Genomic DNA, 26,387 nt, shown 5'->3' on the forward strand with positions numbered 1-26,387 from the left:
AGCACACCTTCAGAGGTCTATAGAGTCCACACCTTGTCATAAGGAGGAGCTACGCAGTATTAGGCGGCTGGTTTTAATGTTGGTCTATATTTGACAGACGGATAACAATAACAACAAACATTAAAACATTAAATACAACCAATCTGACACATAAAGTACAGGAGAACCATGGGCATAATACCCATTGTTCTGTATCTGTAAAAAAACACACACACACAAAGGGTATCACACGTAAGCCTAGCACATGGTAGCTCTGAGTGTTTCCATTCAGCAGGTGTGTAGTGACATAGCTCACGTACTGGCCTATACTGGCACGTGAAAGACGGTGGCTCCCTTGGTCACAACCACAGCTGCAGTTTTTAAAAGCATCACCTTCTGTGACTGTACTGACAAAGTAAAAGCTGGGGGCCAGTTCATAAGAGAACAACAATGGTTGTGCCCATCCCATTTATAACTCCTGTAACTTTAATAAAGGAATATAGCAAGTTGCACATTTGGCTGGTTCCTGAATCAGTAGAAGCACCCCCTTTATCAGGAGTGTTTAAAGAGATATTTGTAAACACTAACAGTCAAAAAAATTGGAAAAAGTAACTGATGCCAACAATCGGCCTTCTGAAAAGGTCAAAGAAAGAAGCATTTCTTTAGATCTGTCTGTATTTTCCATCTGCAGCACCAGGCCAGATTCTCTTCTAGGACTGAATTTTGAACATCCATGCAGATGAAATTGATATTAGTTGAAGCAACTGAAGCTGAAACTGTCTGGCACACACGCACCAAATATCAAAACAAGTGTGTTGCTCTGGGCAACTGCATGCCAGTGTGACATAACCAAAAAACGGGCACCACAGGAACCTTTCAGACATGCGTTATGCCTGACGTTGTTTGAGTATTAGCTAACATTCTGTACTAAACTCCAGCACAAGGTAGAGTGTCTTCTTTTGCATTCAAATGCTAGTTTCAGCATAATCCCTCTGCCAGCAGCATCCTTGCAAAAACACACCGCACAGATATGGAATGTGAATCCATCTATTACCGATACCCGCTTATCCCTCAGGAGGTTGCAGGAGGCAGCTGGCATTGGTCGAGAGGCGCTTTGCACATTCACACGTACTGGCGCTTATGAGTTGACAGCTAACCAAACCAGCAAAACCAGAGGACTCAGCAGAAGGCATAAAAACTACTAAATAACACAGTGACTCCACATAGTAAACAAAAGAAATAAAGTTCTAAAAAGACAAGGTGTATTTTAAAGTTAAATGCTCCAAAGTTGTCTCTCTTTATTGTTTTTTGCTTCGACAACAGTTTTGCACACTCACTAAATGCTGTCAGCCTTTTAATCCAGTGCAGTATATGCATCTTTGCTCTTCTCACTGAGACGCCTTACAGATACTTAGGAGGATTGCTGTTTGGTAAGTTGACCAGGAGGCAACCAACATGCAAAACCGAACTCTTAAATCGTCTCAAATTGAAATTTTAACGATTAGCTTTAGATCATCACAAAAACCAGAAATGTTTGCATCAAACTGCATGCTAGATCGTCCAACAGTCGTCGAGACGACTCCTTCTGAACGACAAACGTCAACCTGCTTGCGGTGCTGCATCTGGAAAAGTCAGGAGATCCTCTAAGTCACTGACGCTTATCTTCAAAAGGAAATCTGTGCCAGTCCATCACATAGATTGCACTTAAGACACATCCAGAAAATGTATACACTGCAAACAGGCACATGCAATCACGCTATACCCAGCTGACTACATACCAAACCACTTTCTGCAACACATACAGTTCAGGTCTCCAGCTGTGTACTTGTTGTCCCACTTCCATTTTTACACACATAACATAATCTTCATCCCGCTCCCCTGCCTTTACTCACCCATGCAGAACATTGCATGGCTGCTATTCTTAGCTCTTTGGCACGACATTGTACCCACTCGTCCCTACATTAACACCCCCGCAAAAACACACATAGTAACAGCAGAGGACTCTACCTCAGGACTCTGCTGCCAGAAGACGTGCCAGGGAGCAGAGCGATTCAAATAAAACTGGAGAGCATTCAAGTGACTGAGTGTCTTGTTGGCCTTGATGTCATGATACATACTGAAAATATACTCAATGTGCAACATCCCCGATTCAGTTCTAGCTGGAGAACTTTGCTCCATATATTCCTCTCTACCAGACAGTATTTCCTCAGTTTCTATTATTTCATAAATAAAGAATAAATGCAAAATAAAAAATAAAGATCTGTTAGGCATTTTAATACTTTAAATTTGAATGGTTCTTAGATGTCAAAGCAGCAGTTAATAAATCACATACCCATTTAATCAGACACATATGATCCTCACACACGCATGATGCAACTAAGGCTGAAGGAAATAAATAGGAAATATAACAGTGTGCGTGCAGCAGCAGCAAGCGTCTCGAACAAAGAGTTACCAATGTGTCACAGGCCAATTCCACATGATAATATTCAATCTCGACGAGGCAGAGCGTTCAAAAGTTCATCATAGCTGAAGGTTCTAGTCTGAGAATGTTTCTAAAAAATGTCTAATAATTTAAAGTTATAAAAAGTGTAATAAAATCAAAGAAATTACTACATTTACAGACATAAGGTGCAAACCGCTGACAGGATGAGACGGCTGCTCTCCTATCTTTAGTGTTTAACGTATGCAATCTCTTCTTGTAGTCAATTCTAGGCAAAGAGGAATGGGCATTAACAATGGCAGAAGAAGCAGCTTTTCAACACAAAAGCGGATCATTATTTGGGGTGCTGGCATAAAATACATTAGTCCCTGAATTTTTGGCAGCTTTTTTTTTAAAGTAAATCTTCAACAGAACCTCTCAGACGGAGTCTGAGAACAGATCTCTGGACCAATCACATGTCTGGTTCTCACTATCAAGGAGGAAATCATTAGATCCATCAAGACTCCCCTTAAGAACTGTCTTGCCTCTGTGAGATGATGCGCAAGTTTGATCCAACAGAGTTCTTTTACACTTCACTCCCTGCTGTTCGTCCCAGGCAGAACCTAAACTACTGCTGCTGGTATCAGTCTGCCTTTTTCTTCTGGGCGTCGCGCTAAATTGTGTTCTACCAGCAGGTGTAGGGGGAACAATTACTTCGCTATCATCATCATTACACACAGTCCCACGATAAACTCTTGAGTTTAATTGGTGGTTAACTGTTCCTGCTGATTCCAGGTTTAGGTCCTCTTTCTGCACCCTCATGAGCTGCTCAGCCTGCAGATGATTTTGTTTGTTGGGTTTCCAGAGCCTCCTTTCTGGGGTAGGTCTGTAGCTGCATCTGCTGGATGTCCTGCTCCGCATCGAGTCTTCTTTTGCAGATTGTCTGTCGCACTGGAACAGCTTGTTAGCCTTCAAAGTGTTCAGTTTACAAACAACAGATGTCAAGGTTTTTGCTTGCTTTTTACTGTCCAGTTGGTGCAAATTTACAGAAAAAGCTCCTGAATCTTGATTGTCAAACTGTGACCTGAAATTACCAGTCAACTGTCTGTCTAAGTAGGCAGGTGACTTTGACATAGCACCTACTTTTACAATGGGAGTGGACTGAGAGGGAGGGATGAATTCTAAATCTTGAGTGATTTGTGGAATTAAACTGTCCCTGTTGGTGCATTTACTTCTTTTTAGGTTGTGTTTGGCTGGTGTTGAACATGCCACATTAACGTTTTCATCATGTTGATGCTGTTGGTCTAGCTTTGTGAACAGCGGGGAAGCTTCTGTGGTTGTCCTGACACTTTCTCCGTTTGTGTTGAGCATCTCTGTGTTGGTACTGATCATGGGTGAGCTACTGAAAAGGTCCGCTGAACAGTTGTAAGCGTCTCCTTGAAGCTGCTCTTCATCCTTGTCATAGCACTGAGAACTATCCTCCTCATCCTGCTGATCGTACTCATGGGAACACAGGTTTCTTTCTTCACTCCTGTTAATGCGCTCCAGAGGATTCTTAGATGCTTGTTTGGATAAATCATGTCTGTCAGCTCCGTCTGAACCATGTGTGTTAGTGATATCTAGGAATATCTGTGAATAACTGTGCGTCATGTGAGTGTTTCTTTGACAAGCAGAAGTTGAGTCAGTTGCTGAATTGGAAGTTTCCAGGGTTTTTCTGGGTGTTTCTTTCTGCACAGCTTGATTTGACTCAGTTTCACTAAAAAAATCTCTGTTTTCTTCACACAGAAACGCTGCAAGACTTTCAGAAAAAGGCAAATCGTCCCATGCCAGGGAGCTGGACAAAAGGGTTCTGTTAAGTTGTCTGGGACAAAGCTCCGTCACACTGGCGCTGTACCTTTCACACTCAGGCTGGGACGGACTAAAAGTGTTCAGGATGGGGCCGTTTCCAACAGCTTTCTTAACAGATGAGTTTGGGTTTTTGACAATTGACGGATTACCACAAAAGCTGTGCTCTGCAGAAAGAAGAGGACTTCTCTCCTGGATGATGTTATGGTCCTCCAGGCAGCCTCTCTGTGCAGGATGTGATGTTATGCTGCTGTCCGTCTGTCTGCTGTTCTCATCGCCACTGTCCTGGGTACTGCAGCCATCCTCCTGCTCTGCTGATGAAGTAATTATTCCGAGTGACTGTTGCCATGGAGGGGTGGGAGTAAGTGTGCAGTCTTGGTACTTTGATCTAGGGTGGAAACAAAAGCAAACTTCACAACAGAGAAAAAGACATGGCCACAAATTTTGCCCTTGATTGTTGACATGTAAGAAAAAAATCTAAAGGTTCATTTGTCAAACTAATGAGCTTGTAAGAATTTGTCCTGCTGACCGACTGGCATTCATTCATTGTCTCTTTGTCTTTTCAGTCTGTATCAGATACAAAATAAAGAGAATTATCAGACAGAAGGCAAGATAAAACGTTCTAATGTCATTACCTTTGCAGTGATGGGGACAGAAGACCAGAGGCAGAAAGTGTGGCATTAATAGAGCTGTTGGTTGGAGAATGATCATGAATTAGAAGCAGGGTTGCTTCTGGAAGTCTGGAGGTTTTTCCTTCATATGCTGAAACTTTCTGAAGAAGCCTCCGATAATAACTGATCACTGTGCAGCCTGCCAGGCCAGGAGCTTTGGGGAGAATCATCTGACTGGCAACAAACTGGCCTCGGTCTTTACTGCTACAGCCATTCAGGAAAGATCCTCCAAACCAAGGTCCATTTTCTGTTTCACTTGCCTGAAAGACACAAATGAGTCAGGTGAAACCAAGCAAGCTTGAATTAACTTCAATAAAACCCATTTTGACACATTGACCTGTGCATCACTTGTTCTTCTTACATTTAAATGGGAAACCAAATAATAAAGTTAAATAATCCCATTATTTCATGAATAATGATTCATTTGTACTGTCTATTTTACAAACGAGTTAAAAATAGGAAATGAATCAACAGACCAAGTTTGATTTTGACATTTAATCGGTCTGATTTAATATATTGAGAAACCAATTTATATTTATGGCAGTGAATATAATACAGAAATCTACACTGTCCTTGACAAAGGAAGTGTCAGGTCTAGCTATACAAACACCATGATGCAAGCTTAAGGTCAACAGTTATTTGCAGCTGAGATTAGAATATTTGTACATACCTAGAACAACCCACATTATAAAATACCTCATTTTCTATCATGAGTTCACCTTTAAGCCAAAGATGAAATGTCTGCCAATGAAACAGTCCTCAACAGCCTTCCCCAACAATGCGAATCTTGTTGAGGGTTCAACTGATCCATCCAAGTTCTCCACCAACCTTCAAAATGACACAAGAAAATGGAGATGGCTTCTCACTAAACAGCAAAAATAGAAAAAAAATAGTCGCAATTTTTAAATGTGCCTTGTAAAACAATGACAAAACTAACGTTGCAGTTCAAAACAAAGGAGGTAAAGTTTCATGGAAAAAAACACAAGATTTTTCGTCACTATGTACTAACTTGTCTCTGCTTACATCCTTTGCTTAATAGTTTCTTAGAGAACCAATGCAAAACTGCTTCTAAACCTTGAAATACATTTTAATAGTAATATTAATGTATTACTGCATGTGGATTAAATCTATGGAGGGAGACTCTACACTAAGGCATGTGAAACTGTTGGTGATATAAGACTGATGGAAAAGAATGAGCTAATCTATACTGTGAACACAAATTTGGACTTATTTAAAAGGTCATTTTCTGTACTCACTTCTGTAATTCACTTGCATGAATGCCAAAGAATGGGTTTAAGGTGCTTCCAAATACTGTGACACCAAATATGCGACTGTCCCGGGTCACGCTCAGTGAGAGGCGATACCTGTAGTCAACCTGTTCCTTCAGACACCTGTAGCCACATCTGAAGCATCTGTACCTGTGGTTGGTGGACAGGGTAGGCAGATGGATCAAACATGAGAGGCAGGGAGCTGTACAGAGCCAATATGCATTGTAGGTATTGACTTATTGTAAACTGGAAGCTCATTTAGACACTTCCTTTATTTAAATAATGTTGGCACAGAGTATCTTTACTGATTTCCAGCTGGTATGGAAAGTTTAACAACTGTAAATCTTTACATTTTCTGACTTGATTTTCCGACAGAGCCTCTGCTTGTCTATCCGAGGTGAAACAAGTAGTTCCTTTAGACTGGATCGCTGCTTTTACCTCGTCGTGTCCTGTTGTTCGACATCAATCCTGGAGAAACAGCCTTTACAGCTCGGATAAAACACGCAGGTATCTTGCAGAGACAGCACGGCACAATCCACAAGAGCCCGTCTGACAGTCATCTAGTCAAACAGGGGAGCGACCTGTAGCTAGCTAGCAGGCTAACCGTAGACCAACTGAAACTTCTCAAAATACATAAGTTTAAGGGAAGAAAGTTCACTACTAAGAACTTTGAGAAAAGACGGACACATATGCTAATCTATGCTTAAAGATAAAAAAAATTATAAAGTTACAATTTCAACGTCCATTTATTGTTCTGAAACATTCATTTGTTGCTAGTAAACTGAACACGACCGACTTCTTCCTCGTGTTTTGATTTACACTTTATATGTGACGCAGCCAGTTGGAGCATTACCGCCACCTACTGGTCAAACCGTGGAATAGCACAGAGGTGTTCAATAAACCTACATTGTAATAAAATTCCCTGTAAAGTTACATTTAAATCTACAATATTACAATTGTAGTTTGAATTCTAAAGAAGTAAATACTGCATAACAGATTACAGGTTTCTACAATAGAAGGTTTGCTGTTTAATACTGTAACTGTGATATAAGATAAGATAAACTTTATTGATGTCACAGTGGGGAAAGTTCATAGCAGCTCAGGACAGGAGTATAAAGGCAGTATAAGAATGTATTAAAACTCAGTGCAAAAAATAAATGCAGTATTCTTATAGATAGATAGATAGATAGATAGATAGATAGATAGATAGATAGATAGATAGATAGATAGATAGATAGATAGATAGATAGATAAATAGATAGATGCTTTATTAATTCCGAGGGGAAAATGTGTAAACACGACTGTGATTTGCAGACATCTACTATAAATAACAATGTGTCTTTACTACCTCTGATCCAGAATTGAGGTGACCTAACTCTCTTTAATGTTTAAAAATGTACCTCCAAAACACCAAAAACAATAAAAGATCAGACAGATTGAACTTAATGAATTTGGAACATTTATTTAAGGGCAACAATGATCCGTTCAGAACTGAAGAAGCCTCCTGGATGAGAAGTGAACCATCTTCAAGAGCCGAAAAGACAAGTCCAGCTGCTTTCTACTAAGGTTCCCAGGATGTTTATTTTTGGCTTAAAAAAACAGGAGGGAAGCTTACTTTTAGAAAATTGCACAAAAACGCTTAATAAAGGATCAGGATCCATGAACAAATGTAGGACCTATCAATATATCACCATAAATATGGGTGGAAAGTTCAGTGACGGAAGTGAAAAGTGTAAAATCGTGTAAAAAATCATACCGATTTCAGGAGATATTCACCTGCAGAAGAGTCCATATCTAAGGGTATTAACACAACCACCTCTTGTGAGCTTGTGTCCAGAGCTGGAAGCTCTGATGAGGTGATCACGGGTTAAATGGTTCTGCAGTGGGTGATGACTGGCAGGCGTGTCAGAATCTCATGTGGCAGGTTTTGTTTAGAGAGCAGTGGAGCGTTGAGCACGAGGAACATTTGAAGTGTCAGTAGGAATCATTCACCAAGATCCTGCAAAGCCTCATAAGCCCAGTTGTTTCAGGTTTCTTAGCCAGAGTGTCCAGCACCTTTCTGAGCTGCAGTCTTTGCACCTTTTGATCAGCACTAAGTCATTCTGTCTGTGGCATTAGAAGAGTGACTGAAGTGATCTGTGACTTGTATGACATTTGACTATGATGAACGTTTGCAACTTTTGAATCTCCCCCACTGGGAATAAATAAAAGCACATCCTAAAAAATGGCTCAAGGAATGCTGCTGAGCCAGTCATAAATGTGGAGGTGTTTAATGAAGCCCCTTTGCAGAAATGCAAAATGATCTGTATCAAAGTAAAGGGATTAGGGTTATTAACTGGAACATTTTGCTTGTGGAGACACGCTGTAAACCTTCTATTTTAAAGACTTTTAGCACCAACAAAATGTCTCTTTGCTCTTTATTTTCTCGTGGCAGCTACAGATGTCTCAGTGACAGAAATCTGAAAAAGTCTGCAAATATCACCAAATAATGATTCTGAACTCTGTAAAAATGTCAGAGTATCACTGTGAATGTGTGCAGGTGATTCAAATTATAACAGACAAATTTGAACTAAACACACTCCCAAGATGTAAAATGTGCCAAACAAATAGTTTCCCGATTGGACTAAACTTGTTTTTCCTTTTGTTAAACCTGCAGCTAAATTCAGTACTGCAGTCAGTACATGGTTCAGTTATCAGACTGAACAGCAGGGAGTCTATTTGTACAGAACTCTGCATGTCATCTACCAGTTTGGCAACATCAAGATATTTTGCGAAATTAACCTCTTCTGCATTTGAGGTGTCACACTGTTAACAAGAAGCACACACATTTATAGACATCCTCTCATTTATCTGTAATTTCTTTTTATGAATTTCAAGTGAAGACCACACGGCTACATCCGCTTCCATCTGGATCTTTAAAACTATAATGATTTTAGTCTAGTTGTAAATTATTTATTTTTCATTCAAGAAACAGAGCAACATATCTTTGCATATTGCAGGATGGTTTCCAGTTTCCCATCAGGGTGAAGATAAGAAGACGACATAAAATTATGGTTTAGCCTTTTAGGTGGAGCTGAACAATCCCTCTTTCCCATTTTAATCCACACATTGACATCCACAATCACCCACAGATTCCCACGGTTTTGAGTGTTTTTACAGCTGTTGCAGTCTATTCAGTTTGTTTCCAGAAGAAAGAAAGAAAGAAAGAAAGAAAGAAAGAAAGAAAGAAAGAAAGAAAGAAAGAAAGAAAGAAAGAAAGAAAGAAAGAAAGAAAGAAAGATTATTATTATTGTTATTCTTATTTGAGCGTTTTGAGGTTTTCTGTTTTGTTTTTTTAACAGCTGCTCCATTTATATTCAGTTTCTTTCCAGAAAGAAAGAAAAGAAAAAAGGGAGGGAATGCCTTCCACTGAAGTGCGTATGCTGTGCTGCATTTTCAGGAAATGGGAGTGGAACTGGCTTCTCCTGAATCAGTAGCGCAACATTTCCAGCAACAGCTCTCCAAATCAGGAAGACGCAGCGAGAGCGCATTATAAGCTGCGCGCCGCAGCTGGCGGAATAAGTGGATTAAGCGTCTCATCATGGAGTTAAAAAGGTAATCAAATTACCTAATAGTGCGTTTCCTGCTTAAATCGTCAAACCTGTTGACTTCAAGAAAAGAAAATATCCCTTCTTGTCTTCTCTTCCAGCCGCGACATGTTGTCTTTCCTCCTCCTTCTGCTCGGACACACTGTGGCTGCGGTCGCTCTGCCTGGTTGGTACAATGGACACGTAGATAGTGGCTTAGTAGTCTGTGTGAGAAAACTATCGCATTATGAGTCTGTTTGTGTGTTGTTTGTTTGAAACAGACTTAAATCTTGAGTGTACCAACGACTTTATCGATCGGATGTTTTGCCAACTGGAGCGACCAAACTGCTCTGAATACAATCTGACTGTACAGAGTAACAGCGACGATGAGTGAGTAGTTGCTTATTATTATTATTATTATTATTATTATTATTATTATTATTATTATTACATTTTCTTGTTTTCTAGCCATAGAACTGTTAATACACTGAGATCATGTTGCATTGCTGTCATCTTGTGCTCCATAGTGATAAGGAACATTGCGCTTTCCAGCAGTGTGACAGCCGACAGTGTTGCTGCTCTGTTAAACTCATGCTTATCTATGGGGAGAGTCACACAGCAACAGTCTGGAAAGGAGGCCACATCTTGGAGTCGAAAATCATCAGTGTCGCACAGAGCAGTATGTTGACTTCTGCTTACAAAAAAGGCCCACAACTGTTATGCTGACAGTAGAGTGACTGGAGGTGAACAATAATCCACCTCCCTCTGTCTCTTTTCTCTGTTTCTGCACAGTTAAGCCCAAAGCTCCAGAAATTGTCTCAGTGGATGAATCAAATGGGAATGTTGAGGTCATGTGGAAGACAGACTATGAGGGCGTGTTCACAGAGAGTCTGACTGCTGAAGTGACATACTATGAAAAAGACAGCACAGAAAAGGTGAGAACATGGAGATCATTCGTTCTACAGATGTAGACCTGGGCTTGATTATGTTAGGTTGGTAACAAACCATAATTGTATGCTGTTCTTCTTACTCTTCTCCCCACCAGAGACCAGAAACTGTCAGAACAGCGACTCGCAATGGACTGGATTTCTATCAAATACCTCGTGGGCTCCTGAAACCAAATACAGCATATATGGTCAGAGTGAGAACCTTCACAAACTGGAGTGACATGTTCAGTGACAGCAGCAGAGAGTGGGAATTCAAAACTAGTGCTGTCTCTAGTAAGTGTTGTATTTACAGTCTTCTTGTCACTTTTTTAAACAATATATTGATTAACAATTTTTGTATACATATATGCATTGCAGAATACATTAAATGACTTACTCAGTTATGCAAATACTTTCAACCATAATTTGGCACATGCATATTAGACAGCGCATAATACGTACAGAAAATGGAGAACAGAAAAAAATTAAAAAGGAAGAAAAGAAGGATAACATGCATCTTCTCAGACATTTAAATGAATTACAGTACTTTATACAGAACAGCAGGTAGTGTTGTCATTCCTCTCATTCTGGCAGTTCCATGAGTTTTACATCACAAATATTTATTTCATCTCATCACTGTTTACTGTTAAATTTATGGATTTCACATAAGAAATAAAGGGTTCCCATGCTTTTTCAAACAAATCTTGTCTCCCTGCCACACTCTCTAGAGGAAAGGTTATTAACATTTGCCTCGTCCAGTATACTAAATTTGGTATGCATGCTTTTTTTTTTTAGCATTTAAGAGGCTTGAATCTATTATTATATGCTCACTCTTGGTGTACTTATGTTGCTTTGGATAAAGTCCCAAAATAAAGTGGGCAGGATTTATTGAGATATTTCTAGAAATTGTATTCTCTATTGTTTGTTTGACCTCCCCGCAGAATTTTTTAACCCTGGGGCAATCCCACATACAATGACATGAGGTCCCCTTTGCCTCATTGCATTTTACACATAAATCTGTTATGTTGCAATTGAACATATTTAATTTAACTGGTCTCTTCCTGTCACTTTTAATGCAGCATATCTTATTTTTCTTTTGATACACATTCAGCTGTTTCATAATCTTTGTGTTGGTCTCTAAGATCAGACTAATTTCCATAGAAGATGGTGAGCAGTAGCAGTGTACTGGCCTTGATTAGAGATGTAATCACAAGAAAACATGCTGAAAATGGAAGCTTAATGTTTTCTATTCCCACTGTGATCTCAATCTGATCAATTTTTCAAAATGAAACAAAACAACTTCTGTTATGATGAATATAAGTGACAGCACATCCACCATGACAGTCACCTGAACCATCATAGCTGTCAATCAGTAACTGCCACCAAACTGTTGTACACTTCTATTTTATGTGTTTCTATTATTTATGCACATGTAAACATCTGTAATGAGTCGTGACCACTCAAATCAAAAAAGCATTTTGTGTCACTGCATTCTGACGCTGCTGATTCAATATATGGCATTTGAATCGATCTGTCAGTAACAACATTTTTCATGCTGTGTAACTCAAGCCTGTTGGTGGATCGAAAGGCAAACCTCATGCAGCTGACTCTGCACTGTTTCATCATCACTAAAACTGACTTCATACATGTTACTTCACAGCTTCCCGGAATTCTCTGCTCTTGGCCATCATCATCTCCCTCAGTGTCGCTGCAGTCATCCTCACTGCTGCTATATATGGCTGTTATGTAAGGTAAGTCATGCAGACACAGAAGTCTTTGAAGATGTCTGTCGTTATACAGGACGGGCCAGAAGTTTCTACACATAGGAAAAATGTGCATTTTATGTTAGACGACCGTTTTTATTTATATCATGTGCTCTATGTGATTACCATTGTTTCGAAAACACATTAATACATGTTTTCCACTGTTGATGAACTTGCATTAGCACAGTTGAAGTTATGCTTGTAATGGTGTTGGTGACATGTTCCTTGAGATGATTTATGTCTCGTGTCTTCACCTGATACACCATGGCCATCAAGTGAACCCAAAGATAGTCAAACGCATCTTCAAGGGTATCTGAAACATAAAAAAAAATATATAAAATATACATTTTCCTATGTATGGAAACTTATGGCCCACCCTGTATTGTGTTCTTCACCTTGAAATGCTGTAACTCGTGTATATCAAATTAATGTGTCATTTTGTTGATTTATTTGTGCATTTGATTTCAGGGTGAAAACCAAATGGTGGGACACATTTGTAGAATATCCAGATCCAGACCTTCTTAATTTTAACAAGCAAGAGGTGAGACACCGAGAGATGTCAAAAATCGAAAGCTTTTCTTGCTTCAGTTTTTGTAAACATTTATTTTACTTAATTATCCTTTTGATTTTTCTGACATCATTCTATTTTTGGTATGAATTTTTCAGTTATTAGCAGTAAACAATCCCTGTATTTTCAGGTTCTATACAGTAGTTTTCATTGTTTGTGGCATGGTCTGCTCTCCTGCACTGGATTCAAACGGTCACATCGAACTGACAGAAAAAAATGCAAGATGCAATCCAGTGCTAGCAGTATTTAATTCTGGAATACTTCTTCTGATGTGTACAGTATGAAATCAGATTACAGCTGCAATTCTTGCAGCTATTAAAATTATAACTTTAATTTGTTTGGCTGAATTGATAACAGGTAAAGTTACTGCTCTGCTGTTTTTCTAACAGAGTAGCTGTTCAACAAGTGCATGTGGTAGAATAATGCAGCACTTGATGTTACCATGGTAACCACAGAGGTGACCAAAGCAACCAGGATCTTTAAAACTGTCTTTCAGAAACATGACAAAGTTTATTTGCAATGTTTCAGGTGTTTCAGTTCTTGAAGCCGGAGCCTCCCATCATCTCCTCCGTCTCCGTTGAGCCTCTTATTTCAGACGACAGCGAGTCGTGGTTGGTGTGGTTGTGCTGATGCATCAACAATACATGATATTTCATCAGGATTTTCATGTGATCATGATGGCACTTTCAGTAACCGTTTCTCTGTATTCAGGTCGAAGATTCCACAAACAGACACCAGCAGTGGGAGCTTTCAACCAAGCAGTGGAATCAGCACGGGGTCCTCATGTCTCAGTTATGCTAACACAGAACGTGATGACATCATAGCCCGTGTTAAGGAAGCCCTTTGCGGAGACATCCCTGGTATCAGCCTCATATCACCGTTGACCACCAGTCCACTTGCAGACTTAAACAAAGACAGTGGTTTAATCTCCTCTCCTATTAGCCCATGTGGTGCTGACGGCAATAGTTCTGGATTATCTTGCTTTGACAATAAAACCTATTCCATCGTCAATCCATGTCAGATTATGCTGGAAAGCTCTGCTGTCCAGAAGCAGGATGAAATACCTTGTGACTCTGGATACCATTCCAGTGAGAACAACATGGTAAACTGTCCTGACCAACAGGTGTCAGGCAGTCTGCTTCCTTGGCAACAGGATGTTATTTTACCACCTGTGGTTTCATCTCTGGTGCCAACAGACATGTCATATCAACCGTGCAATGCAGATTCTCGGAGTTTTTCAAATGCAGAAGACTCTAGCTTGTGCTCCGTCTCTAGTGGCATCAACACAACCACCTCTTGTGATGTTCTGTCCAGAGCTGAGGCTAGAAACCAGGGCTCTGATAAGGCGGTCAGGGGTCTGACAAATGGCAAGAGTGAAGAGGCCTCAATATGTGACAAAAATCCCTTCACCTGTGTGCCGGCAGAATCACACAGTTTTCTTGCAGTGGATGATGACTACCAGGCATTTCCAAATCTCGTGGGGCAACCTGATGCTTTGTTTTCCAGGCAAAGAACCACTGAGCAGGAAGAGTCACTCACTGACATCCCAAAAATCTTGTCAAGCACCGTTGCACCAGGTTTCAAGAACAATGGCCAGAGTGGCCAACATCTCTCTGAGCTCCAAACACCTTTTCTCTCCCTGATGTCTGCTGGACAGTCTGTGCCCGTAATGACAGACAGCAGCTATCAGTGTGTGTAATTTGATGGCCTTGACTTGGGTTCCACAGTTTGTACTGGAACAACAAGAAAACAGTGTGACTTCAAGGACCACCGGACGTATTGACCATCTGACAAGATGTAAACTGCGTGTTTGCCATGTTGTCATGCTAATGTATAATTTAAGGAATAATGGATCTTGAGCTGACTTTATCAAATGCTGTTGTAAATATTTTTTATGTTCTTGTTTTCATTTTCATTAATGGCTCAGCTTTCCATCTTAATAACATTTGATTTGTGAATACTTTGTTGATATGTGCAATGCTAGATTACAAAGTCTGTTTTAATCTGAAATATTTCTGAAGTTTCTACAGAAGAACATTCACTGATCAGAAAGGACCTGTTTTGAGACATAACGGTTTAAATATGTGCAGACTACACATGCCTGGGCAAAGCAGCTGCTGCTATTTCCCACATGTGCTATTAAACATGATTCATTTGTTTTTCAAATTTAGTTCTACATAACAAATGGGAAATGCAAGAATCATACTGGATGAAATCTGTCTTAAACGTCTAAATTTGAGTTTGTTCATGTTACAGACTAAAGAGTCATTTAGATTCGGTTGCACCAAGAAGGATTATGTTAATCTAAGAGTTTAGCAAAACTAGATTTAAAATGAATGAATCCAGATTTAATAAAAAAAAAAGCAGATGGTAAATTGGATTTAAAGTTTTGGTGTCACAGAATTAAATATCTGGATTTAGGGGTAAAAGTAAATCAAGGTTAAATACAGGTTTAAATGCAATTTTTTTTTGATTTTCAGTTTGTTTCAAAGTTTTCTGTAACATATTTTCAAGGAAAACATCGTTTTAATTAGGTTTAAAAATGAATAACTAAAGAATTAAACCTCTCTAAACTTGATTTGACCAGGCCAGCCTTTACAAGCAAAAAATGTATTTAGCTAATCTTTTCAGAACCATTTAAGCAGAAACTGTAGCTGACTGAATTCTGTGACTAAAACAAACCTCAACTGTCTGCTGCCATGCAGAGCTGCAGCTGTTCAGGCTTGTGAAACTACTTCCTCATTACTCTTCTCTGGAACTCTGGAGCAATTTCCACAGAAACACGTCACCCTCATCCAGCATGATATACTCTACACCTTCTGGTGGCACGTGACGCAAGTGTTACAAGAAATATACATTTTCTTTACAGGAAATAGTTCATTAAAAGCTGTACATACGGTGTATTACTCGGAGTTGTGTTTGCTTCAATTGTAGAGTTTTTCTTGCTGAATTTTCCATTTATTTCAGATGTATTCACAAGCAAAAATGTCCTAATTTGGTGTATGTTCTGTTGAATCTCGCTATTAAGTAAGGACATAATTTGGGCATGACCTGTCCTGGGTGTCCCCTGCCTTCGCCCGAGTCAGCTGGGATAGGCTCCAGCACCCCCCGCGACCCTAGCGAGGATAAAGCGGTGTATAGAGGATGGATGGATAATTTGGGCATGAATATTTCAAGAGAATAAAAATAACATGTAACAGTTTAGATATTCATGAAACCACAACGTTGTCATTTATAAGATAATAATTACATCACTTTCTGTACATTTTATTTATTTAAATGCAACACAATATGCAATTCAGTGTAGTAGATGTATATTTTATAATTCAGATTCTCATATATGCATAGTTTTAACATGAGACTGACCTACTACAGCCATTCAGGAAAGATACTTCAAACTAAGGTCAACTTTCTGTTTCACTTGCCTGAAAGACAGAAATGAGTCCGGTGAAACCAAGCAAGCTTGAATTACCTTCAATAAAACACACTTTGACACATTAACCTGTGTATCATTTGTTCTTCTTACATTTAATTGGGAAACCAAATCAGAAAATAAAAATAACCCATTATTTCATGATTCATTTGTACTGTCTATTTTACAAACAAGTTAAAAATAGGAAATGAATCAACAGACCAAGTTTGATTTTGACATTTAATCGGTCTGGTAAGTTACCAACTACTTCATCTTCTGAACTTGATAAGCTTTCAACAAATTCTCCGGAGTAATGGTGCTACCTGATTAATGTGATGAATACATGCTTTAACATCATAGAAGTGTTTTCAATAAGCTAATAAGGACTGACATATCAGCATGGCTGGTGTAGCAGATTTGTGTTACTGTAATTTGCTGTGCTTGTTTAATTTTGGATTTACCAAGATGACTGGATGAGAAAAAGGATGCAGAATATTCTGGCACCGAACTGGCTTCTGCATAAATGTGCCAATGTGCAAATTATTCAAAAACCACCATTAATATATTGAGAAATCGATTTATATTTATGGCAGTGAATATAATACAACAGTGTTCTTGACAAAGGAAGTGTCAGGTCTAGCTATACAAACACCATGACGCAAGCTTAAGGTCAACAGTTATTTGCAGCTGAGATTAGAATATTTGTACATACCTAGAACAACCTACATTATGAAATACCTCATTTTCTATCATGAGTTCACCTTTAAGCCAAAGATGAAATGTCTGCCGATGAAACAGTCCTCAACAGCCTTCCCCAACAATGTGAATCTTGTTGAGGGTTCAACTGATCCATCCAAGTTCTCCACCAACCTTCAAAATGACAAGAAAAATGGAGATGGCTTCTCACTAAACAGCAAAAAATAGAAAAAAATAGTCGCAATTTTTAAATGTGCCTTGTAAAACAATGGCAAAACTAACGTTGCAGTTCAAAACAAAGGAGGTAAAGTTTCATGGAAAAAAACACAAGATTTTTCGTCACTATGTACTAACTTGTCTCTGCTTACATCCTTTGCTTAATAGTTTCTTAGAGAACCAATGCAAAACTGCTTCTAAACCTTGAAATACATTTAGTAATATTAATGAACTACTGCATGTGGATTCAGTCTATGGAGGGAGACTCTACACTAAGACATGTGAAACTGTTGGTGATATAAGACTGATGGAAAAGAACGAGCTAATCTATACTGTGAGCAGAAAGTTGGACTTATTTGAAAGTTCATTTCTGTACTCACCTCTGTAATTCACTTCCATGAGTGCTGATGATGCAAACTTGGTTCTGTTAAGAACACGTGGCTTTCTGGCCGCTCTGATGTGCTCTTGTACTCCCTCGTAGTCCAAAAATAACAAAAATAACACCAGTAGAGTCTATTCAAAAAGGGCCACTGCCCAAACTCACAATTATGAATGAAATAATCAATTTATTTACCTTCTGGAGTTCATCAAACTTAACAAAGAGCAAAGTCTTTCCAACAGTTTGTCACATCACACCACGGTCAAAAACAATTCACCTCTTCTTTGCACCGCACCTGTGGCAATTAGTGTTGGCTTTAAATACACAGCTAACTCGTCACAGCACCACTTGCTGGTTACCAACTGAAATGGCTCCAACAAATGCAAAAGAATGGGTTTAAGGTGCTTCCAAAAACTGTGACACCAAATATGCGTCTGTCCCGGGTCACGCTCAGTGAGAGGCGATACCTAGTCAACCTGTTCCATCAGGCAAAACCGCTAACAGGCGGTTGAGCTGACGCCTCAGACAGTGAAACCATTTCCTCTGACCACATGACCTACATGACACCAGATTATAAGTCTGGGTTGCTCTGTGACTTAAATGCAGGCTGAAATGTTCTTCTGTGACTCTAATACAATAACTTTATTTATCTCCAAAAGGAAGTTCAATATAATACTACCTCAGTTAGTAACACTGTTAAGTTCCTGATCAGTGGACACCAGTATGTTTGGTTCTTGTCTGAGATGTATCGTACCAGGATTTGTTTCACTTCTAGAGAGCACCGATGTGGTTCCAGGAGATTTTCACATGCAGAAAAGTCCATGTGTAGTGGTATTAACACAACCACCTCTTGTGAGCTTGTGTTCAGAGTTGGGAGCTCTGATGAGGTGGTCAAGGGTGAAATGCTCCTGCAGTGGGTGACCATAAATACTGAGGGATTTTATTAAGCATCTGACATCAGATTTGATTGATTTCTGCATACCAGAGATGACTTGACAGTCAGTTGTCATGAAGACCTTTTGGTTTTCGGTCAGCATTGTGAAATTATTCCCTGACAATGACCACCATTTTTTGAGAAACTTTGAATAAGAATAGGGGAAAACAGCTAAACAACTAATTTGGAAAGGCTTTATTTTGTGCAGAAATGGGAAATTATCTGTGTCAGAGTAAAGGGATTAGTGTTAGTAGCTGGAGCATTTTACTTGTGGAGACACGTTGCTGCTGCATTTAAACCAGTTAGTGACAGAAATCTGAAAAAGTCTGCAAATATCACCAAATAATGATCCTTAACTCTGCAAAAAATGTCAGAGTATCACTGTGAATGTGTGCAGGTGATTCAAATTATAACAGACAAATTTGAACTAAACAAAAAACACACTCCTAAGATGTAAAATATGTCGAACAAATAGTTTCCCGATTGGACTAAACTTGTTTTTCCTTTTGTTAAACCTGCAGCTAAATTCAGTACTGCAGTCAGTACATGGTTCAGTTATCAGACTGAACGGCAGGGAGTCTATTTGTACAGAACTCTGCATGTCATCTACCAGTTTGGCAACATCAAGATATTTTGCGAAATTAACCTCTTCTGCATTTGAAGTGTCACACTGTTAACAAGAAGCACACACATTTATAGACATCCTCTCTTCTCATTTCTTTTTATGAATTTCAAGTGAAGACCACACAGCATGTCACTGTACATTCACTCCCACCTGGTGGTCTGAAAATAATCCAACTGTCCCACTGCTGCCACAGAATAACCTGATTATAGTGAACAGAAATGACATCCTGTGTGAACTGATCTTTAAAACTATAATGATTTTAGTCTAGCTGTAAATGATTTCTTTTTCATTCAAGAAACAGAGCAACATATCTTTGCACATACTGCAGGATGGTTTCCAGTTTCCCATGAGGGTGAAGATAAGAAGATGACATAAAATTATGGTTTAGCCTTTTAGGTGGAGCTGAAAGCACAGAACAATCCCTCTTTCCCATTTTAATCCACACATTGACATCCACAATCACTCACAGATTCCCACGGTCTTACTTGAGTGTTTTTACAGCTGCTGCAGTCTATTCAGTTTGTTTCCAGAAGAAAGAAAGAAAGAAAGAAAGAAAGAAAGAAAGAAAGAAAGAAAGAAAGAAAGAAAGCAAGCTCTCGGCTGAAGTGTGTGTGCTGTGCTGCCTTGTTTCTGTTCTGTCAGGAAATGGGAGTGGAACTGACTTCTCCTGAATCAGTGGCGCAACATTTCCAGCAACAGCTCTCCAAAAATGTAGCGAGAGCGCATCATTATAAGCTGCGCGCCGCAGCTGGGGGAATAAGTGGATTAAGCATCTCATCATGGAGTTCAAAAGGTAATCAAATGACCTAATAGTGCGTTTCCTGCTTAAATCGTCAAACCTGTTGACTTCAAGAAAAGAAAATATCCCTTCTTGTCTTCTCTTCCAGCCGCGACATGTTGTCTTTCCTCCTCCTTCTGCTCGGACACACTGTGGCTGCGATCGCTCTGCCTGGTTGGTACAATGGACACGTAGATAGTGGCTTAGTAGTCTGTGTGAGAAAACTATCGCATTATGAGTCTGTTTGTGTGTTGTTTGTTTGAAACAGACTTAAATCTTGAGTGTACCAACGACTTTATCGATCGGATGTTTTGCCAACTGGAGCGACCAAACTGCTCTGAATACAATCTGACTGTACAGAGTAACAGCGAGGATGAGTGAGTAGTTGCTTATTATTAGTAGTAGTATTACGTTTTCGAGTTTCTTAGTCAGCCGAGCCATAGAACTGTTAAATACATTATGATCATGTTGCATTGCTGTCATCTTGTGCTCCACAGTGATAAGAAACATTGCGCTTTCCAGCAGTGTGACAGCCGACAGTGTTGCTGCTCTGTTAATCTGACGCTGATCTATGGGGAGAATCACACAGCAACAGTCTGGAAAGGAAGCAACACGGAGTCGAAAATCATCAGTGTCGCACAGAGCAGTATGTTGACGTCTTCTATTAAAATTAAAAGCCCACCGTCCAACTGTGCAGGTTCTGAAAAGTACGGTGACTGGAGGTGAACAATAATCCACCTTCCTTTGTCTCTTTTCTCTGTTTCTGCACAGTTAAGCCCAAAGCTCCAGAAATTGTGTCAGTGGATGCATCAAATGGGAAAATCAAGTGGAAGACACACTATGAGGGTCAGAGACCCTTCAGAGACAGTCTGACTACTGAAGTGATTTACGACGAAAAAAACAGCACAGAAAATGTGAGAACATGGAGATCATTCGTTCTACAGATGTAGACCTGGGCTTGATTATGTTAGGTTGGTAACAAACCATAATTGTATGCTGTTCTTCTTACTCTTCTCCCCACCAGATAACAAAATTTTTCAAAGCACCTGCTTGTGATGGACTGGATTGCTATCAAATACCTCGTGGGCTCCTGAAACCAAATACAGCATATATGGTCAGAGTGAGAACCTTCACAAACTGGAGTGGCATGTTCAGTGACAGCAGCAGAGAGTGGGAATTCAAAACCAGTGTTGTCTCTAGTAAGTGTTGTCTTTACAGTCTTCTTGTCACTTTTAATGCAGTACATCTTATTTTTCCCACATCAGTTTTTAATACACATTCAACCATTTCATAATCTTTGTGCTGGTCTAATTTCCATAGAAGATGGTGAGCAGTAGCAGTGTACTGGCCTTGTTTAGAAATGAAAACATGTTGAAAATGGGTGCTTATCAGAACAAAGGAGACACAGATATCAAAGCTGTATCAGAGCTAACTCACTGTTTGAAATCTAAGAGTTAGCAAATTGTTTTCTACTCACACTGTGATCTCAATCTGACCAGTTTTTCCAAAATAAAACAACAAAGCAACTTCTGTTATGATGAATATAAGTGACAGCACATCCACCATGACAGTCACCTGAACCATCATAGCTGTCAATCAGTAACTGCCACCAAACTGTTGTACACTTCTATTTTATGTGTTTCTATTATTTATTCACTCTCCGAAGGACTCCGACATGTTGATTCATACCGTGAATATGGTGCTGTGTGATGATGTGGCAAGAGTGTACTTTTTCTCAGGAACCACCTACCTGCTCTGTGTAAAGTCATTGGCCACCACTAGAGGGTTGAAATTAAAATTTAAGGGAAAAACAATACAAATATCGTTGTGATGATAGAGACAGGGCCCCTGCACAGGAGAAGGTTCTGAAAATGTTGTCAAAATAAAACACACAATTCCAACCTTGTTATTCCCAGATTCCTCACAAGTTCATGTAAAGTCTGATAATCTGTGGTTATATTCATGCTTCTGGAGAAAACAGGAAACAGAGCAGTGATCCATATTCTGCAAACTGGGGTGTATTATCATTATTGGTGCACATGTAAACATCTGTAATGAATTATGGCCATTAAAATCAAAAAGCTTTTGACTGCATTCTGACGCTGCTGATTCAATATATGGCATTTGAATCGATCTGTCAGTAACAGCGTTTTTCATACTGTGTTACTCAAGCCTGTTGCTGGATCTAAAGGCAAACCTCATGCAGCTGACTCTGCACCGTTTCATCATCATTCAAACTGACTTCATACATGTTACTTCACAGCTTCCCAGAACTCCCCGCTCTTGCTCATCATCATCTCCCTCAGTGTCGCTGCAGTCATCCTCACTGCTGCTATATATGGCTGTTATGTAAGGTAAGTCATGCAGACACACAAGTCTTTCCTTGAAATGCTGTTACTCATGTATGTCAAATTAATGTGTCATTTTGTTGATTTATTTGTGCATTTGATTTCAGGGTGAAAACCAAATGGTGGGACACATTTGCAGAATATCCAGATCCAGACCTTCTTAATTTTAACAAGCAAGAGGTGAGACACCGAGAGATGTCAAAAATCGAAAGCTTTTCTTGCTTCAGTTTTTGTAAACATTTATTTTAATTAATTATCCTTTTGATTTTTCTGACATCATTCTATTTTTGGTTTGAAGTTTTCCATTATTAACAGTAAACAACTGGACTGACAGAAAAAAATGCAAGATGCAATCCAGTGCTAGCAGTATTTAATTCTGGAATACTTCTTCTGATGTGTACAGTATGAAATCAGATTACAGCTGCAATTCTTGCAGCTATTAAAATTATAACTTTAATTTGTTTGGCTGAATTGATAACAGGTAAAGTTACTGCTCTGCTGTTTTTCTAACAGAGTAGCTGTTCAACAAGTGCATGTGGTAGAATAATGCAGCACTTGATGTTACCATGGTAACCACAGAGGTGACCAAAGCAACCAGGATCTTTAAAACTGTCTTTCAGAAACATGACAAAGTTTATTTGCAATATTTCAGCCGTTTCAGGTCTTGAAGCCGGAGCCTCCCATCATCTCCTCCGTCTCCGCTGAGCCTCTTATTTCAGACGACAGCGAGTCGTGGTTAGTGTGGTTGTGCTGATGCATCAACAATACATGATATTTCATCAGGATTTTCATGTGATCATGATGGCACTTTCAGTAACCATTTCTCTGTATTCAGGTCGAAGATTCCACAGACAGACACCAGCAGTGGGAGCTTTCAACCAAGCAGTGGAATCAACACAGGGTCCTCATGTCTCAGTTATGCTATCACAGAACGTGATGACATCATATCCTGTGTTAAGGAAGCCCTTTGCGGAGACATCCCCGGTATCAGCCTCATATCACCGACGATCACCAGTCCACTTGCAGACTTAAACAAAGACAGTGGTTTAATCTCCTCTCCTATTAGCCCATGTGGTGCTGACGGCAATAGTTCTGGGTTATCTTGCTTTGACAATAAAACCTATTCCATCATCATTCCACCTCAGATTATGGCGGACAGCTCTGCTGTCCAGAAGCAGGATGAAATACCTTGTGACTCTGGATACCATCCTTTGTGCTCCATCTCTAGTGGCATCAACACAACCACCTCTTGTGATGTTCTGTCCAGAGCTGAGGCTAGAAACCAGGGCTCTGATAAGGCGGTCAGGGGTCTGACAAATGGCAAGAGTGAAGAGGCCTCAATATGTGTCAAAAATCCCTTCACCTGTGTGCCGGCAGAATCACACAGTTTTCTTGCAGTGGATGATGACTACCAGGCATTTCCAAATCTCGTGGGGCAGCCTGATGCTTTGTTTTCCAGGCAAAGAACCACTGAGCAGGAAGAGTCACTCACTGACATCCCAAAAATCTTGTCAAGCACCGTTGCACCAGGTTTCAAGAACAATGGCCAGAGTGGCCAACATCTCTCTGAGCTCCAAACACCTTTTCTCTCCCTGATGTCTGCTGGACAGTCTGTGCCCGTAATGACAGACAGCAGCTATCAGTGTGTGTAATTTGATGGCCTTGACTTGGGTTCCACAGTTTGTACTGGAACAACAAGAAAACAGTGTGACTTTAAGGACCACCGGACACATTGACCATCTGACAAGATGTAAACTGCGTGTTTGGCATGTTGTCATGCTAATGTACAATTTAAGGAATAATGGATCTTGAGCTGACTTTATCAAATGCTGTTGTAAATATTTTTTATGTTCTTGTTTTCATTTTCATTAATGGCTCAGCTTTCCATCTTAATAACATTTGATTTGTGAATACTTTGCTGATATGTGCAATGTTAGATTACAAAGTCTGTTTTAATCTGAAATATTTCTGAAGTTTCTACAGAAGAACATTAACTGATCAGAAAGGACCTGTTTTGAGACATAACGGTTTAAATATGTGCAGACTACACATGCCTGGGCAAAGCAGCTGCTGCCATTTCCCACATGTGCTATTAAACATGATTCATTTGTTTGTCAAATTTAGTTCTACAAAACAAATGGGAAATGCAAGAATCATACTGGATGAAATCTGTCTTAAACGTCTAAGTTTGTTCATGTTACAGACTGAAGAGTCGCTTTGATTGGGTTGCACCAAGAAGGATTATGTTAATCTGAGAGTTTAAAACTAGATTTAAAATGAATGAATCCAGATTTAAAAAAAAAAAAAAAAGCAGAGCTTTGATGTGCAATGAAAATGAAAAGAAAATGAAAAACTAATCCATTAAATCCAACCAGATGCTGGCTCACTGAAACCCAATCAAATATATAAATAAATTAAAAGAAATGTCATTTTGCATGTTCTCGAGACCCAGTGAGCACTAAATGAGAAGCGAAACCAATACTAGTCCCCTCCAGGAATAGCCGGGTGTACTGGCTTTATCAACATGCCCTTACAAGACAGGAGACTGTGGATTTGTGTATGCAAACAGTTTTCCTATCTACCTTCTGGAAATATCAGGAAGTGTAAAGTCTCAGAGCAACCAGGAGTTGGAGCACTGGTGCTACAGCTGCATCTCACAGCTGGTCCAGTCTTCCTAAAACTCTGCTGGGCTGAATCTGCCTTTTGACTTTCCTCAAGAAACTTCAACAGTTTGTTCAATCCGTTTTAAAACCGCAAGTGAAACTACCTCAAGTATAAGTTTAGACCTAACAATGGATCACATGGTAAATTGGATTTAAAGTTTTGGTGTCACAAAATTAAATAACATCTGGATTTAGGGGTAAAAGTAAATCAAGGTTAAATACAGGTTTAAATACATTTTTTTCTTGATTTTCAGTTTGTTTCAAAGTTTGCTGTAACATACTTTCAAGGAAAACATAGTTTTAATAAGGTTTAAAAATGAATAACTAAAGAAATAAACCTCTATAAACTTGATTTGACCAGGCCAGCCTTTACAAGAAAAAATGTATTTAGTTAATCTTTCCAGAACCATTTAAGCAGAAACTGTAGCTGACTGAATTCTGTGACTAACAACTGTCTGCTGCCATGCAGAGCTGCAGCTGTTCAGGCTTGTGAAACTACTTCCTCATTACTCTTCTCTGGAACTCTGGAGCAATTTCCACAGAAACACGTCACCCTCATCCAGCATGATATACTTATCAACAGAAAACAAAAAGAAGCCTTCTGGAAAAAAGTGATGCAAATGTTACTAGAAATATACATTTTCTTGATAGGAAATAGTTCAAATAAAAATTGTACATACTGTGTATTACTCTGAGTTGTGTTTGCTTCAATTGTTGTAGAGTTTTTCTTGCTGAATTTTCCATTTATTTCAGATGTCTTCACAAGCAAAAATGTCCTAATTTGTTGTATTTTCTGTTGAATCTAGGTTTCAAGTAAGGACATAATTTGGGCATGAATGTTTTAAAAGAGAATAAAAATAATCTTTCAATGAAAACACGTGTAAGAATTTCGATATTCATGAAATCACAGTGTTATCATTTATAAGAAATCAACAATTACACCACATTCTGTACATTAAAATTATTTAAATGCAATACAATCTGCAATTCAATGTAGAAGATGGATTATTTTTAATTCAGATTCCCATGTATTGTATGCATAGTTTTAACCTAATACAGGATTTTGCGTCTTTGCCATGAAAACAAAGGTAGCAGACATAAAAGGCCATTTATATACAAATATTATACTATAATGAATCACACATAATGTAAATGGTCATCCTTTCTTGTATGGATTTATATTAAACAGCATGCTCAGAAAATCCTGCTGTGCGTAGTGTTTACACAGGTTTAAAATGAGAATTATTGCCTAAAATAAACTTTTTCTTGTACATATAACTCACAAACTAAAGGCACTGTTGCAACATGTAAAGCAGCCTCATGTGTCACAC

The 26,387-nt window shown here is 39.2% G+C and overlaps 2 protein-coding genes across 12 annotated transcripts; one reads left to right on the forward strand and one right to left on the reverse strand.

Annotated features, from left to right (window-relative positions):
* Positions 1-59: 59 nt before the first annotated feature.
* On the reverse strand, positions 60-17,296 carry ddias (DNA damage-induced apoptosis suppressor). 3 transcript variants are annotated; one of them, XM_051943684.1, is made up of 5 exons: positions 6,621-6,979; positions 6,171-6,332; positions 5,634-5,742; positions 4,879-5,174; positions 60-4,631 (listed from the first exon to the last, which is right to left on the reverse strand). In XM_051943684.1, exons 1-5 carry the CDS (start codon positions 6,740-6,742, stop codon positions 2,837-2,839), a joined length of 2,484 nt encoding a protein of 827 aa, XP_051799644.1. In that variant the 5' UTR covers positions 6,743-6,979; the 3' UTR covers positions 60-2,836. The 3 variants fall into 3 exon arrangements, with proteins under 3 accessions (XP_051799644.1, XP_051799649.1, XP_051799656.1); XM_051943696.1 differs by having other exon boundaries at positions 4,446-4,624; XM_051943689.1 differs by lacking the exons at positions 5,634-5,742; positions 6,171-6,332; positions 6,621-6,979 and adding an exon at positions 17,179-17,296.
* On the forward strand, positions 9,614-25,745 carry LOC110961238 (uncharacterized). 9 transcript variants are annotated; one of them, XM_051943737.1, is made up of 10 exons: positions 9,614-9,776; positions 9,871-9,935; positions 10,030-10,138; positions 10,276-10,427; positions 10,541-10,683; positions 10,794-10,968; positions 22,309-22,399; positions 22,501-22,573; positions 23,046-23,128; positions 23,229-25,745. In XM_051943737.1, exons 1-10 carry the CDS (start codon positions 9,763-9,765, stop codon positions 24,043-24,045), a joined length of 1,722 nt encoding a protein of 573 aa, XP_051799697.1. In that variant the 5' UTR covers positions 9,614-9,762; the 3' UTR covers positions 24,046-25,745. The 9 variants fall into 9 exon arrangements, with proteins under 9 accessions (XP_051799697.1, XP_051799745.1, XP_051799682.1 ...); XM_051943785.1 differs by lacking the exons at positions 22,309-22,399; positions 22,501-22,573; positions 23,046-23,128 and adding exons at positions 12,335-12,425; positions 12,906-12,978; positions 13,534-13,716 and having other exon boundaries at positions 23,229-23,311; XM_051943722.1 differs by lacking the exons at positions 22,309-22,399; positions 22,501-22,573; positions 23,046-23,128 and adding exons at positions 12,335-12,425; positions 12,906-12,978; positions 13,534-13,616 and having other exon boundaries at positions 9,616-9,776.
* The last annotated feature ends 642 nt before the right edge of the window (positions 25,746-26,387 follow it).

This window comes from Acanthochromis polyacanthus, chromosome 2 (genome assembly GCF_021347895.1).
Source record: "Acanthochromis polyacanthus isolate Apoly-LR-REF ecotype Palm Island chromosome 2, KAUST_Apoly_ChrSc, whole genome shotgun sequence".
NCBI lineage: Eukaryota > Metazoa > Chordata > Actinopteri > Pomacentridae > Acanthochromis > Acanthochromis polyacanthus.